At 40.1% G+C, this 14,584-nt stretch overlaps 1 protein-coding gene across 1 annotated transcript in view; it reads right to left on the bottom strand.

Annotated features, from left to right (window-relative positions):
• MDFIC2 (MyoD family inhibitor domain containing 2) overlaps window positions 1-12,242 on the bottom strand; it is a 94,638-nt gene extending 82,396 nt beyond the window's left edge. The window contains exons 1-2 of the mRNA XM_081276222.1: window positions 12,182-12,242; window positions 11,531-11,618 (exon numbers count right to left, since the gene is read on the bottom strand). Coding sequence (XP_081132348.1) covers window positions 11,531-11,618 — 88 coding nt within the window. The 5' untranslated portion in view covers window positions 12,182-12,242. The remainder of the gene's footprint in view (window positions 1-11,530; window positions 11,619-12,181) is intronic.
• Between the last annotated feature and the right edge of the window lie 2,342 nt (window positions 12,243-14,584).

Raw genomic sequence — 14,584 nt, forward strand, 5'->3', positions numbered from 1 at the left:
GGGCCAGCACTCTTTTGGGGACAGCCCCTTTGATCTGTCACTTTGGAAATCAGCAACTGAGTTCAGAAGTCACCCCTTATAAGCTGTGGCTTTCACATTCTTTGTCCCCAGGCTTTTCTTTTCCAGTCCATCTCCATGAAGCTCTTTCAATCACAGATCTCATCTGCAGTGCAGAACTGAGTCTTTTTTAGGTCTTCCCTGCCTTCCTGGCCCCAAGCCCAAGGTGCAGATTGTTCCCCTGCCTCCTGTGACATTCAGTTTACACTCACAGCCTGGGGGAAGTCCTTCATCAAACAGCCAAAATCCAGGTAGTCCTTTCCTATCCCCATACCCTTTGCCCAGTCAATTCTGTGTGCCATTGTCTGGACAGAACACACAGATATGGCTGCTTTCATGCCTGAAGACTAAATCCATCAGTCTGCAGTGTTGCTGCCTATGGAACTGGCCATGTTATTCACAGAATTTCTCCTTTGGCTGAGTCTGTTGAGTTGTGGGAGATTGTGGAATAGAGGTAGATAGGTAGGAAGGCGGGACCTTCCAGTTCCTGGTAATGTCCCATCTGTCTGTAGGTGCCTGGATCCTTACTTGTGTTTGGTTCTCATATAGGAACCACCATATTTTCTTATATACAAAAGGTACCTGGTAGATGTGTTTTGGGAAGGCCAGAAAAAGGAAGGAATAAAATATTTTTTCCCCAACAAAATATTAGTCTGTAACCCTGTGGCTTTTCCCTGTTGAATGTTTTTTGAAAATCAAATTTGATTCCTAAGTAGCTGTATTATTTGGTCTCATGATTATCACAAATTGTTAGACTTAGTTATTTCTCATTATATCTGTGTCAGTTGAATGTGAGACTAATTTCCTTAACCCATTTTGTACTGTTGCCAATTGTGGAACACCTATGAAAGCTTAGATTGACCAATATAATAACCCATGGTCACTTCAAAATAATTACTATTTTCACAGAACTGAAAACTTGGGACTTAATGAGTTAAATATATCTGAGGTAAAACATATATCCCATCATATTAAGTTATGTAGAGAGTCCTACTAGGTTGTTTCCTTGCCCCAGAATTCAGAGGCAGAGCACTGTTATTTAATCTGCGAGTGTGGGCCTACAGAATTTGTACTTTTATAGTATCTCTACCGCTGTGTGTTGTGTTTTTTTCTTCATTTTAGAAAGAGGATATTCATTATTTTATTTTTTAAAGAGAAAAATAAAATAGGAGGGGTGATAAAAAATATTGCATAGCAATTATCAAGAATACAAATAACATTAAATGTTGGTGAGGATGTGGGGAAAAAGATATATTCATACATTACTGGTGGGGCTGCAAATTAGTGCAACCTCTTTGGAAATAAGTATAGAGATTCCTCATAGAAGTAGGAATGGGACCACCATATGACTCAGCTAGCCCACTCCTCTGTATTTATTCAAAAGAACTAAAATCAGCATACTACAGTGACACAGCTATATCATTGTTTATAGCAGCACAATTTACAATAGCCAAGCTGTGGAACCAACATAGGTGCCTTCCAATAGATGAATGGATAAAGAAAATGAGGTATTTATACACAATGAAGTATTATTCAGCCATAAAGAAGAATGGCATGGCTTTTGCTATTAAATGGATGGAACTGGAAATTATCATGCTAAGCAAAATAAGCCAGTCCCCCAAAATAAAATGTTGAATGTTTTCTCTGATATGCAAAAGTTAATCCAAAATGGGGAGAGGGGTAAAGAGTATAGAAGAAAGTTCAGTGGAGTCAAAGTGGAATGAAGGAAAGGGAGGAGGGATAGGACAGGGAATAACAGTGAAATGAATTTGACCTAACTTTCCTGTGTACAGATATGAATACATCACAGCGAATCTGACTATCATACACATCCACAAGGCACTAATTAAAAAAGAACTATAAGTAAATTGCAGAAAGATTAGTAGAGCAGAGGGAAAAGAACAGGATGAGGGAGGAGTAGAGGTGAAGGGAGAGTCTGGGAATTGAATTAGAGCAAATTATATTCCATGCTTTTATAATTTTGTCAGAAATTATTAATGTTATGTATATTAAAAAACCAATAAAACAAAATAAAAAGAATATTTACACAGAAGGTCTTTTAAAGAGAAATGTTAGAAATCTAATATTTTAAAATCAATAGTGCTGTTTTGAAGTGACTCCTTTATGTAGTTGTTTTAGAACAAACCTGCTCAGTTCATCAAAAGCAAAACAAATACTTTATCTTTTAATTGTAAGAGAAAGCTGCCTCTTCGGACTTGGGTTGCTCCTGTGGTTTGGTGTGTGTGAGAGTTAATACTAAAGACATGTGTCCATGCTGGTTTTGCACAACCTGCTGCATTTGAAGTCCCACCAGAGACCTCTGCTTGTCTACTTCCATAGCAGACAGGAGGTACTGTTGGTGTTTTGTTTCCCAAACTGAATTTTAAGTTTCTCGAGTGTGAGAATTACCGACTCTTCCATGTGTGAGTCTGTGTCTTGCAGGAAAGGAGAACATTTGTTGATCTAGTTTACTTAAGTTTATATTATTTTATAAAACAAATGCTGCTTGTATAGTGTGAAAAGTTCGTCTTGGCAATCTGGATTTGCACATGTTGGAGATTAGTTTTAAGATGCATGTAAAGAGCAGTGTTAATTTTTTAAATTAATTTGTGATCTGGATATAGAATTTGCTTTATTCTTCATTCTCCAGAAGAGTTTTTACTGTTATAGAATTTTTTATATTTTCATGAAATTTATAGTTAAGATGTTTTATTTTGATCTTTTGTGTCTCTAGAAGAGCTTTTCTTTCCTATCTATAATGCTGAATTTTCTAAATATAAGAAGGAAAATTTTCCACAGTGAAAGAGGGGTGCAAATGTAGGCTTTCTTCTCCAGTCCCCTCCCTCCTTCCCTTCCTTTTTTTCCCCTTAAGCTGGGTACAGTGGTGCACACCTATAATCCCAGTGACTCAGGAGACTGAGGCAGGAGAATCACAAGGAAGATCCTGTCTCAGAATTTAAAACAATAAAATAAAAAGGGCTGGGATGTGTTTCAGTGATAGAGCACCCCTGGTTTTAGTCCCTAGATCCACGAAAAAAATAAAAACCGGAAGTCATGAAGTCTTCTCTTACATTCTGCAATATAACTGCTTTGTTTCAGAGCCCTATTCATATGTGCTATGGTTTGGATATGAGGTTGTCCCCCCAAAACCCCAATGTTAATGGAGGAGGTGAAATGGTTAGATTATGATAACCAGGGGATTAATCCATTTGATGGGTTAACGGTTTGAATGCATTATGGGTGTTGATAGGCAGATGGGCTGTGACTTGAGGAGATGGGTCACTGGGGTGTGCCTTGGGGATTGCGTATTTTGTCCTTGGCTCCTTTGACCCTCTCTCTGCTTCCTGGATGTCATGCCCTTCCACCATGACATTCTGCCTTATCTGGACCCAAAACAGTGTAGTCCATGGACTGAACCTCTGAAACCACAAGCCCAAAATAAGTTTTCCCTCCCCTAGGTTGCTTAGGTCTTGCTTTGGTCACAGTGACACGGAGCTGGCCAACACTTTTCAGGAGGAAGAGTTTCCATGTCTTTTTTAACCCCGGCCTCTACACATTGTCCTTGCTGCTGCTGCTTCAAGGCACACATGGGCAGAACTCCTGTGCTTGCCCTTGCTTTTGTCTTTGCATTCACTTCTCCACAGACTTAAATAATAGTTGAAATGCTTGAAATGATTTATGCATGTGGAGTGATGTCTCCATTCTCTCTGTTCACGTTCCTTTTCTTTACTAATGGTCTGGTGAGCACCTTGTATAGGTGCCTTTTATTGGAGACTGTATTCCCTCTAAATGCATCTCCTAAGCTGAAAGAAATGGGCCATAATCATATAAACGCAAAGTATCTCTTTGTGAAATTTACAAAAAAAGGCAATGTCCTTATCCCTGAGGCGTGGAACCTAAGAGTCTTTTCCCTCTCGCCATGAGATTGCTCTTTCTGCTAATGTTGATTAAGTGTATCACATCAATGGCTGTTGTGACACAGGCAAAAATGAATGATTTGGCTGGAAATCTCTGTTGAAAGGTGTAAATCTCTCAAAATTTTTAGTTATCTACATTTTTCTCTTCTTGTTGAGATAGGAGAGATTGGCTCCCAGTCTCTATGGATTGTTTCACTCCTAGTTCATAAAATCGCAATTAATAATGGTGAGCTAAGATCATTCTGGATTTGATGTACTACCCTATCATCATTGGAAGAGAGTCTTTAAATCTGCTGTTTAATAACTGATAGGGACTTTGTACTGATTAATTCATCGGGTCGTCATCTCAGGCTGACATAGCAACTTCTAGGCCTCCGCTCCATTGGGATCAGAGCATCATTTCATACAAAATGGACTGACTACTTTATAGGCTGAGTTGGGAGGAAATTTCAACCGCCAACTGTAGGATGTGCCACTGGAATTTAATTTGTTGACCTATGAGAACACGGAAGATCTCATCTTTCCCTGAACTTTCTAAACATAAAATAAGGTTATCAGAGAATCAAAATGATTCTGGCATTAGACCTTTAGTCGAAGCCAAGACATTTAAGTGATGCTCCTTCCTGAAATGTTCAGTGCTTCATCAGCAGCATGTCGGGTACTTAGAAAATATTGCCCCTCGTGGAGCAAAGCTCTAGAAGGGGGTCACTGCTTCCTGGCTCTTGGAGTAGACTGGGGCGGTGCAGCAGGTGATCACCTTTGTGCTGATGTGGGACTGTGTGCTTCTGAAGAAACACAGCCTCTCCTCCGTGTAGCCTTGCAGTGCTGTTGCCCAGGGTCCCCTGCTGCCTGGCCTGGAGGTGGACTCATGGTTGAAGTTGCTGACCTCTCTCACAGTCCAGTGGAGGGCTGAGGACAGAAGCATTCTGTGGAGCTCCTTTATTCCAGGAGGGCTGACCTGAACATATCGTCTTCCTCTCACACTCACAGGAGCTGGATTGGTCCCTGCCTCACGTGGGCTTCAGCTTGCCTTCCGTCCTGTGAGCTGCTCTCCTACCCTCCCATAAACCCCTTCTAACTTATCCAGACTCAGTGTCCATAATTTTCCTCTTAAGAGCTGATAAAGTTATCTTTCAGTTTTGCTAAATTTTGGAAGTAGCACGCCTAGTTCTTTAGGGATAATTACTACAATGCGAGCTGTGTCTTTGGTAGGCATTCCCAGGGGAAAGAGGTTAGTGGAATTCAAATTGCCCATCTGGGTGGAGGAAAGGCTCCAGAACTCCTTCCTGGCTGAAGTCCCTGTCTGTGCTCATGGGGTGCCAATCTTCTTTTGGGCCAAAATGTTCCAGTAACTCTTGCTTTCTGTCCCCTTTTGAGCATGACACTTTTTTTTTTTCTAGCACCTTTGAACTTGCCATTCCTTCAATCAGAAATTTTATTTCATTTTTATTCCTTCAGGGTCTAAGCAAAATCTCAAGGAGAATGTCCTTGTCTGTGTTACCCCACATAGATCAACTGATGCTACATATTCTGCACATACTGTTGGCCCAGTGGCAATGCTCACAGAGATGTTCCTGGTTCCTTCCATAGGTGACCTGTCCTGATCCCCCCTTGGCTGGTCAGCCTCTTGTACTTCTCCAGTCAGTGTTGCCATCATGCAGCGTCTCAAGCCAGGAGTCACCTTGGCTTCCTTTCTTTCTGTCACCCCACACCAAAGCAACAGCCAGTTTTCTTTAGGCTCCAGTTCCAAATAGATTCCTCATCCACTTCTTCTACCTTCCCAGGGACATTCTATCCCTGTCATCATCTTTGGCTTGACCAATCACAATCTTCTGCACTTTCTTTCTGTTGATGTCTTCATCTCATGCAATATACATGATTGCTCACATCCCCTAGCTTAGAATCTCCAGTGTCTGCTCATTCCCAGTAGGAAAACCTATCCAATGCCCCACCTGGCCAGCAAGCTCCCACCTTCCAACACAAGCACCTCCCTTCCCTCCCTCCCTCCCTCCTTTGTCTTTTTGTTTTCATCCTTCCTGTCCAGTCTCTGAACACAGCCTCTGCTCCCTGTTGGGTTGCTCCTTAGAAGTTTTACAGAGCTGAGCTGGCTCCTTTTTATCATTGAATTCTCAGCTAGGTGCCCCTCCCCAGGGCGGACACCCACGCAGCTGATTCCATACCAGTCTCTAGCATGACCCTGGTCTCAAGCAGTGACCCTGGTCAGATTTACCGGGAATGTCTGCTGCGGGTTGAACATGTCCCCTGGAAGGCATGTGTGAGAATGGGTGACCTAGTCAGAGGCATCACCATGTGAGGGCTCTTGACCTTGGACCTCTTTGCCCCCAAACTGCAAAAATTCATTTTTCCCAAATCACCCAGTCTGCGGTGTTCTGTTGTTATCTGTGGGATTCAACAGAGACTGAGGCAAAGTCCTTGTTTTACTCAGTGATGTGACTCCCTAGGGCACGTCTTCATATCTGATTTCCATGCACAAAACAAAACAACGTTCTATTTCTCTGTTGCCTTCTCCTCTACCCTCCTTTGGCTGCTATGTAACACATTTTCACAAATTAATGGAAAGTACAGAAGTAAGAGCTAATGATTCCATTTCCTGTGTTTACATAGTAAAGAGATGTCCAGATAGGCTACTTGTGAATTAACAATTTAAAATAGGCATTACCCGGGCTGCATTTTCAAGCCAGACACACACACACACACACACACACACACACACTTTTAGAAAGGAGAATTATCTGAGTGACAGAATTAGCATGAGTTAATATTTAGGCATTATAGCAGAGCTCTTAGTTCCTTAAGCACTGGAATCGTTGACATTTTCATCTTTTGGAATCTGTGTCTTTAGTTGTCTGTAGGTTCAAGAGGAGCCACATCAGATGGTTCCTAAATTGAATAAAATGAAAGTTTTGGAATCATTTTAATGTTCATGACCTCAAATTAATATTTGAGCAAGTGAATAAATCACCTTCACTTGGAATTAAAGGGAAGTCCATGGTTTTATGAATGCCAATAAATGTAAGATGCTCACTTTCTCCATCTCATTTGCAAATAAGCTGAGGTCAGAAACAAGGCAGAATTTCAGGCTTTGCCTTACATTCAGTAGGGAACTTGGGGAACATGGATTTTTGGACCTCTAGGTTATTTTCCAGTATTTTGGATTGTTAGTTTCTAATGTTTATTAATTCTGATTAAATGATAACCAGTGTATTCAAGATGCCAGGTCATTGTTTGGGTGCATTGAGTGTACATTTGTACCTTGGCATGATTTTGTTCTTTCCCAATCATGACTATGAAGAGAAAAATCCTCTAAAACAATCACAGGTAGCTAGTCTTTGGAAGAAGAGTTTTTTATTTCAATATTCTTAATTTCACATTATCTAGGTTAAATGATTATTATCTTAACTTTGCTTATACATATATGTAAATACATACTATATATATGTAAGTGTGAGTATAGAGACAGGTAGGTAGGGAGATGATTGATTGGTAGATATCTGTGCTGTTATAGCCATGTTTATGGAAAATCAGTTTCAGGAAATTGTATTAGATTTTGTCTAGATGCAAACTCCTATGGCAGCAGTTACCAACTGGCAACTATGGACTGACAGATACCCACAGAACCTGGCTTCACTTGTTCTGCCTGATATCTTATTGTTGTCTTTGTAATCATTTTATTACTTAATCTTTAGCAGTGAAGAGATTTCACATAGAAACCCAGACTTCCAGTTTCTATTGAAAACTCAGGAGACACTAAAGAATTGCCACAAACACTGGTGATGCTGTCATTTTAAACTGCAAATGGCAACAATTTAAGGGCCTCCAACCCCTCATGCAATTTTTCTCTTCCATGTCAAATGGTGTGAGCTGCAAGCTGAAATGCTCACTGAAATGCTTACCCAGAAGGCTCCCTGACTTAATGGGGGGTATTGCACCATCTTGTTCCACCTGTAATTCCCCCCCAATTTCTATGTTACATCAATTTTTTCTTCATATAGTTTTTCACTCAGGACCTATTTTCCTGTCTTAGCCACCATTCTCTTCCTTTTCGTCCTTTCCTCTGCCTGCCCTACACCACTCTGCACACCTGTTAGATTTACAGACTGATATGAACATTAGTCCCTGCTCTCAGATCCACAGTAACAACATGAAACCAATGTCCAACCACTTGACATGAAGTTGGAATTCAGTTGTTTTCCCCTTTTCTAATGTGTTAATGCACACAAAGACAGCTAGCCAACACACCCACTTCCCTCACTCCAACACAGCCTCTCCAGCCTCCCTGGTGGCTTTGCTCCTAGCTTTAACTCCTCTTCACCAGTGCAGAGAGATGGTGAGTGGCCTTCAGGTCACTTGGGTCCAATTACATGATACAGTTCCCTTTCTTGGTGTTTATTTCAAGATCAAGTCTTGTTACTCTGATTATCTTAAAGCAAGTTTTCTCCAAAAATGTCCGTGAACATCTTATTTCAGAATCAGTTGTCTTGCTCTTTAGCATTATTTTCTAATTCCTTCAGTTAGATCCCAAGAATCAGACATGTGTGATTTTAGAAATTAGAAGTTCAGGGCAACACAAGTGGTATTGGTAGGTGACTGGATGGCTTGAGAGAGGGTGAAATAAGATTCAGTTCAGTTCTGCCTGTGGTGTTTCTCAAACAGTTTCACCTTAGTTATTGAGATAGCCCTGGGTGTGGCTTTCCTCAGCTGAGCTCTCAAGCCCTTGATCCATGTGAGGGCAGATAAGAGCCTTTCTTCTTTCCCACAAAAGCAAAAGAATTAAACAATAAGATCCCTTGAACACAAGCGGCTCTAAGACTTTGTCTATATAGTGCCACAGTTAATAAACCCTGGATTGCATTTGAAAGATGTTTGGAGGTGAGGAGTTAGAAAACTAGCTGCCCTAGGGATGGGGAAGAGGGCGCTGACTCTCTGGCACCCTGCCATGCTTGCAGAAGGTCCTGTGCTATGCTGGGTGCCCTGAGCATACCGCCCAGCGGGTGGCGCTTCAACCTGAACTCAGCAAGGAAAGGGTTCCTCTGGAGGCAACAGAGGCTCTGCCCTGCGAGATGTAGAGATGTCACCACTTTTGTCATCTGAGAAGAAAACTGTTTTGAAAACCTTAAAGCATGTATTTCACTTTTATAAAGTGGGGTGGTGGGAAGAAGGTTGATGAATTTAAAACTTTTATTGATAGCTGTTGGGGAAGTCCCTTGAGCAAGTGGTTTAATTAAAAGAATAGAAGTTGGAACCTGGGGGTCTGGGTTTGAGATTCAGTCGGCCACTTACCTGTTCTGCAAGTTTGAGCAAGATGCAAAGTTTCCCCTAACTGCAAACCCGTAATCAGTAAAACAGAGACAATTCTACTGCACACCAGGTTGTAGGCATCAAAGGGATGTACACAGAACACTGGAAATACACAGTGCTGTTCCCAGTACAGGTGTTTATGATGTGAGCCACACGCTTTCAAAAAACATAACCGTACTATTTTGAGTCATGTTTTAAAAAGGGAAAGAAACAGAAATAATGGAATCTCATTCCCATAAATCTCACAAAGCAGGTAGTCTAATCTCCAGGCAAGGAAACTGAGGCCCAGAAAGGTGAGGTACCACGTCACAGTCACACAGCCAGTGAGCAGCGAAGTGCAGATCTAATGCCAGGTCTGCCTGACTTCAGATGTGCTCTTTCCACTGCATGATTTGTCTTTTATTTTATTTTATCTTATTTTTAATATAAGCCAATTCATATACTTTTTCTTAATCGCAAAAGAGAAAGACAGTTATGTTTGAAAACTAACCCATCCTGATAATTCCTAATTAAGATGTTGTCATGTCGAATCTGGCTCAATTTCCTTTTATGAAATATTGTAAACATAATTTGAGTGTAGCTTAAATGAAGTGTCCAAATGGGATAATACAGGTCAGCTGGGAAATTAGACTTTATAGATTACAAGAATTCAATGCCTATGTTGTACTTAATGGACATAATATTTTTAAAGAAAATTCTTCAGGAAACAATTGATTGGTCTATCAATTTCATTACTATATCTCTATGAGACACCCACAGCTTAGAGCAATTAAAGTAAAAATAAGTAATATGAGCTTCACTGTGTGTAGCAGGGAGGAACAGCTCTATCTCCATGGATTTGGGGTTCATGAGAGAAGCAAGGGGTGTTTTGAGCCAAGTTATTTTTTCCTTCCCTGTTGTTTTTAAAGCGGTCTATTTAACAGATCTTTTGATAAAAAGAAGTTAGAGAATTTTCTAGCCCTGTGGCTTCTGAAGAGACTAATTATGAGAGTACTTTATATCTGTGTCTACTATTTTATTAGAAATAAATTCCCTTAAAGAAACAAGTTCTTCTTATTAAATTTAGTTGCAGGCATTTGGATAAAAGAAAGGATATTTTTTTAAAGGGAATATTTTTAGTATAAGGGTAGAGGCAGGATGGGAGTGCAGTGAGATCTGGTGAAGCTGTTGGAGGTGTTGAACACTGTAGAAAAGGCCTTGTGATCAGGGATCCCGTCCTGACAGCTGACTCAGCCATCTTTCCTGGTGACCCTGCTGGTGGTGGTTAGAATCATGGCCCAGGTTCGCACCACTTGGGATCTGTAACCTTGTAATTTTGGGCAAGTCCCTGGAGCTCTGTCCGGCTCTGTGGTCTCACTGGTAGATGAGGGGTGTGCAGCAAGGGGTTGTCCTGTTCAGCAGTCACCAGGACACACTGCAATGTTGCTAACGTCATTATTGCTGTTTGGGTTTATATAAGTTTCTTCATATTTTTATCAGTTGCCTTCTACCTCATAAGACAAGTATTAAGAATTTTAACTACTTAAGAGCTGTTTTCTTGCAATTTAGTAGACTAATAAAAAGGTGAACAAGATGGAGCATCCCTTTAGATGCAGTACCAAATCAGCTTTCTTTAAGAGATGTTAAAGACATTTATAACACCAAAAGACGAGAAAATGAAGCCTTCTGGCAAATAATCACTCTAGACCTAGTTTCCAAAGTGCACGGATGTATACTTCTCACAGGAGGGATATCGATTGTGTGTGTTTCAAGAAGCAGCCGTTTACGCATGCTGTGCTGGTGGCTGCAGCGCACTCCCTGGGGAAGGTGGCCTCCCTAATTGTGGTGAATGGTGATTCTATTTGTAGGCATTGTTTTCTACAGCAGGCTTTCCTTTCTGTGATTATTATTTAAAAATACTTGTCCTCCAATTACTTAGACTTCTTGACCATAAAGGAGAAAAACCTACAATAGTACAAAGCCCTCAAAGAGAATATATTCCCGAGGTAAAAATGAGCATTACACCTTACCAGCAGAGTAACCTGTTTCCTGCCATACAGAGACTTTAAGAGGGATTTCAGTACTGAAGATGCTCACGATACTACTTAGGCCACTTGTGTGACAAAAAGAAAATCAGAAGTACAAAAATCACTTGAACTCTTGAGGCCTATTATCTTCTTCTACCTTAGCATCTTTTGCTTATAAACAAAATCACAGTTTTTACACCAATATAAAAAATCAAGAGCATAAGGACTTACCTTCCTTCAACCAAGAAACATTCTTTTTGTCATTTTCAAAATGCTGGGCTGTTCCTATTTTTATCTTTTCCAGCTCAGTTTCTGACATCTAAATGTAAACAGAAATTGTGATATAAAAAATTCATTAAGAACCCAAATTTATAACACTAAGCTTTATATTTTGAGACTACTGCCATATTATGGGAAGATTTCATCTTTATAGTGTTTTACTTCATTGTTGTCCTATACTTTATCCATTTGTTATTTTAAAACATTGACATTGAGAACTGAACTTCCTATATAGTAGTAGTTCATTGTTAAGCAACAAAGATTGCTAAAAAATCATCCAGTTTCTGAATAACAAAGAATAACAGATTAATAACTAGCTGTGGGTTTGTTATGAGCAAACACGTTCAGTTGCTATTTTGGTGTATCTTTATAGCCTTCTGGACAGCCTGATGCAGAGTAATATGCAAAGATATAAATAATAACATGCAAAAGAACCTTTTTAGGAATTTATGGGTGAAGTAATAAGCCTGGGACCTAACCAGCCCAACTACAGCCAAAGGGAGATGTTGAGAAGACCTGTGAGGCTCCTCCAGTGCCGTGAACTTGACCTTTGTGGCTTGCTCCCAAGTAGTGTTCTGCTTGGATCAGTGCCCAGGAGCTTACCTGTGTGTCCCAACAGGAGGCCCAAGGTGTGGGGCTGGGGAGCAGTGTGCTGCAGCCTCCCTGCTCTCCTGGTGTCCAGCATTCCTCTACCCTGGCAGAAATGAGCAGAGGAGCTAGCCCGCTCCTTCCTGGGTGGTGCTAGATTTGCATTGCTGCCAGAATCATCCGACTTGTGGCTGAGAGGTTTTTTTTTTTTTTTTTTAAGGTAATATAAAGCCTGTGGTTCTAAACAATGAAACCTCTCGGCTAGCACTTATTTAAAATGACAGCCTGCAAAACAGGGTAAAAAGATGAACTCTTCCCAAATGGACAAAGATTCCTCCATCCTTTCTTTCCACGCCTTCCATTTATTTCTTAGAATTAATATTAAAAGATGTAGAAAAAATATATTGAAATATTTACGCAGATGATTTGGGTTAAAAGGAAGCTACAATCTCTGGAAGTTCATCTAGCAGTTGGTATTTTGAAAAGAACTTTTTTTCTAGTATATAAAAGCTACAGAATACATTTCAAGTTATTTTGATCATGTGCAGATATTTTTAAAATTTTGGAATAATATTCTAAGGCGCATTTATTATTAGATACTTAGGTAAGGGTCATACTATTTTCAGTGGAAGATCAAAAACTAAAAGCACCACCTTAGGTGATGAATAGTTCACCATTCCTAAAGGTTGTCATTTCCTTCATGTGTTTTTTTTTTTTTTTTCCCTAAAGTGGTTTTTCTTCTGCAGTGTTCTGCCTGGACAACAATTTTATCTGATTTCCTTGTGTCCATTTACTCTGCTTTTCCAACTTCATTTCTTCTTGTACTTAGTTCCAAGAATTCTCATCTTTTAAAATCTACCTAGATCAGTCAATTTTTATACAAAATAACTTCCAGTTCCTCCCATATCAATAAGGTGAACTTCAGCAAGTTAAGACCTTGGATGGTCAGATTTCTCTAAATGACTTCCCACACACAGTCCCACAGCCACAATTTTGTGTAGGTTCCTAGACATGCTTCTGGGGCTAGCATCCCTCTGCATTTCCCGCTTCCTCCCTGTAGCCTTTCCCTTCTCATGCATCTGAAAGTGACCTTTCCGGCCTCAGATCCGAATTGGAGCTCTTGTGTTGAGTATCTCCATTGTAGTCTCTGTAAACCTGTCCTATTTTCCTGACCATACTCCAGGTCCCTAAGAGCTCAGTCTCTGTCTCTGTCCTGTGTATCTTGCTCCATGTTTGATCTGATCGACATCAATGAAAAATTGCTAGATAAATAAGAACAGTAGATTAAAAGCTGATGATAGCATTTTCCTTCATATCACAGTCAGAATACACAGGATTACCAGCTTCCTTTATTTGTCTTTTCTGTAGCTGTGGCATTAGATGCCAACTCAAGTCGTTGTAACCCTGATCTACTTCCCTTTAATCACTGTCCTTAGGAAAAGCAAATTACCTAAATTTTACATATTAGTGGGGTCAGAAAGACATTTGGAAGGCAGTAGTCACAATGATCTTAAAGCAGTGAGTAGAGGCAGCATAGGAGCTAAAGGAGATCTAAGGTGGAAATGTCCAGACTGAAAGGGATGATGAGTACCGGTGTGGAATGAGTGGAGAGGAGACCACAGACACGTTCCCTCCTGCTCATCTTCTCTCCCATTTTAACATTGTTGTTAGTATTATTCCTCAGTGAAAACAATGTCTGGCTCCTCTTCAAGACAGACAAGGATGTCTCTACTAGTCAGGTAAGCACAGTTCCACAGGCACTTTGGGAGCTGGGAGCACCCGTTCCCACCCCTGAGTGTGCCATGCCTCCAGGTCCTTCATGAAGCAGATCTCAGTCCCTGTGGTGATTTCCATGTTTTATATTTAGGTCAACTATTTTCCAATATTTCTGCATCAAAAGAAGCCTAATCCTCAATTTGATGTCCACATTTCTCACTCTGGAGGCTTTGAATTACTGGGAAGCTTATCTTTGATTATCCTTGACCTATACCTGTACTCTACATGTTACACTTATGAAATGGCTATCATATTTTGAGACTTAGTGGATGAATAATTTTCAAATTTTGAAATCCTTGTGTAAGACTTCATTATGAAGAGAGAATTTTTATGAGGACAGAAAATTTTATGAATTCTATAATTTAAAATAATGTCTAACCCTAGGTACAGATATGACTGCACATATGGTGTGACTCTACATTGTATACAACCAGAGAAATGAGAAGTTGTGTTCCATTTGTGCACAATGAATCAAAATGCATTTTGCTGTCATGTATAACTATTTACAACAATTTTTTAAAAAATTACAACTAATTTTGGTTGATGTATTTTAATCATGTGTTAAGTCCTAATACCTGAATTTTTTTCTGTTGTTTGGCCTTAGTTTTCTCTGCATTGCCTCTCACTGCCTTTTAACTTTGG

This window comes from Spermophilus citellus, assembly GCF_964194105.1.
Source record: "Spermophilus citellus genome assembly, chromosome: 19".
Classification (NCBI taxonomy): domain Eukaryota; kingdom Metazoa; phylum Chordata; class Mammalia; order Rodentia; family Sciuridae; genus Spermophilus; species Spermophilus citellus.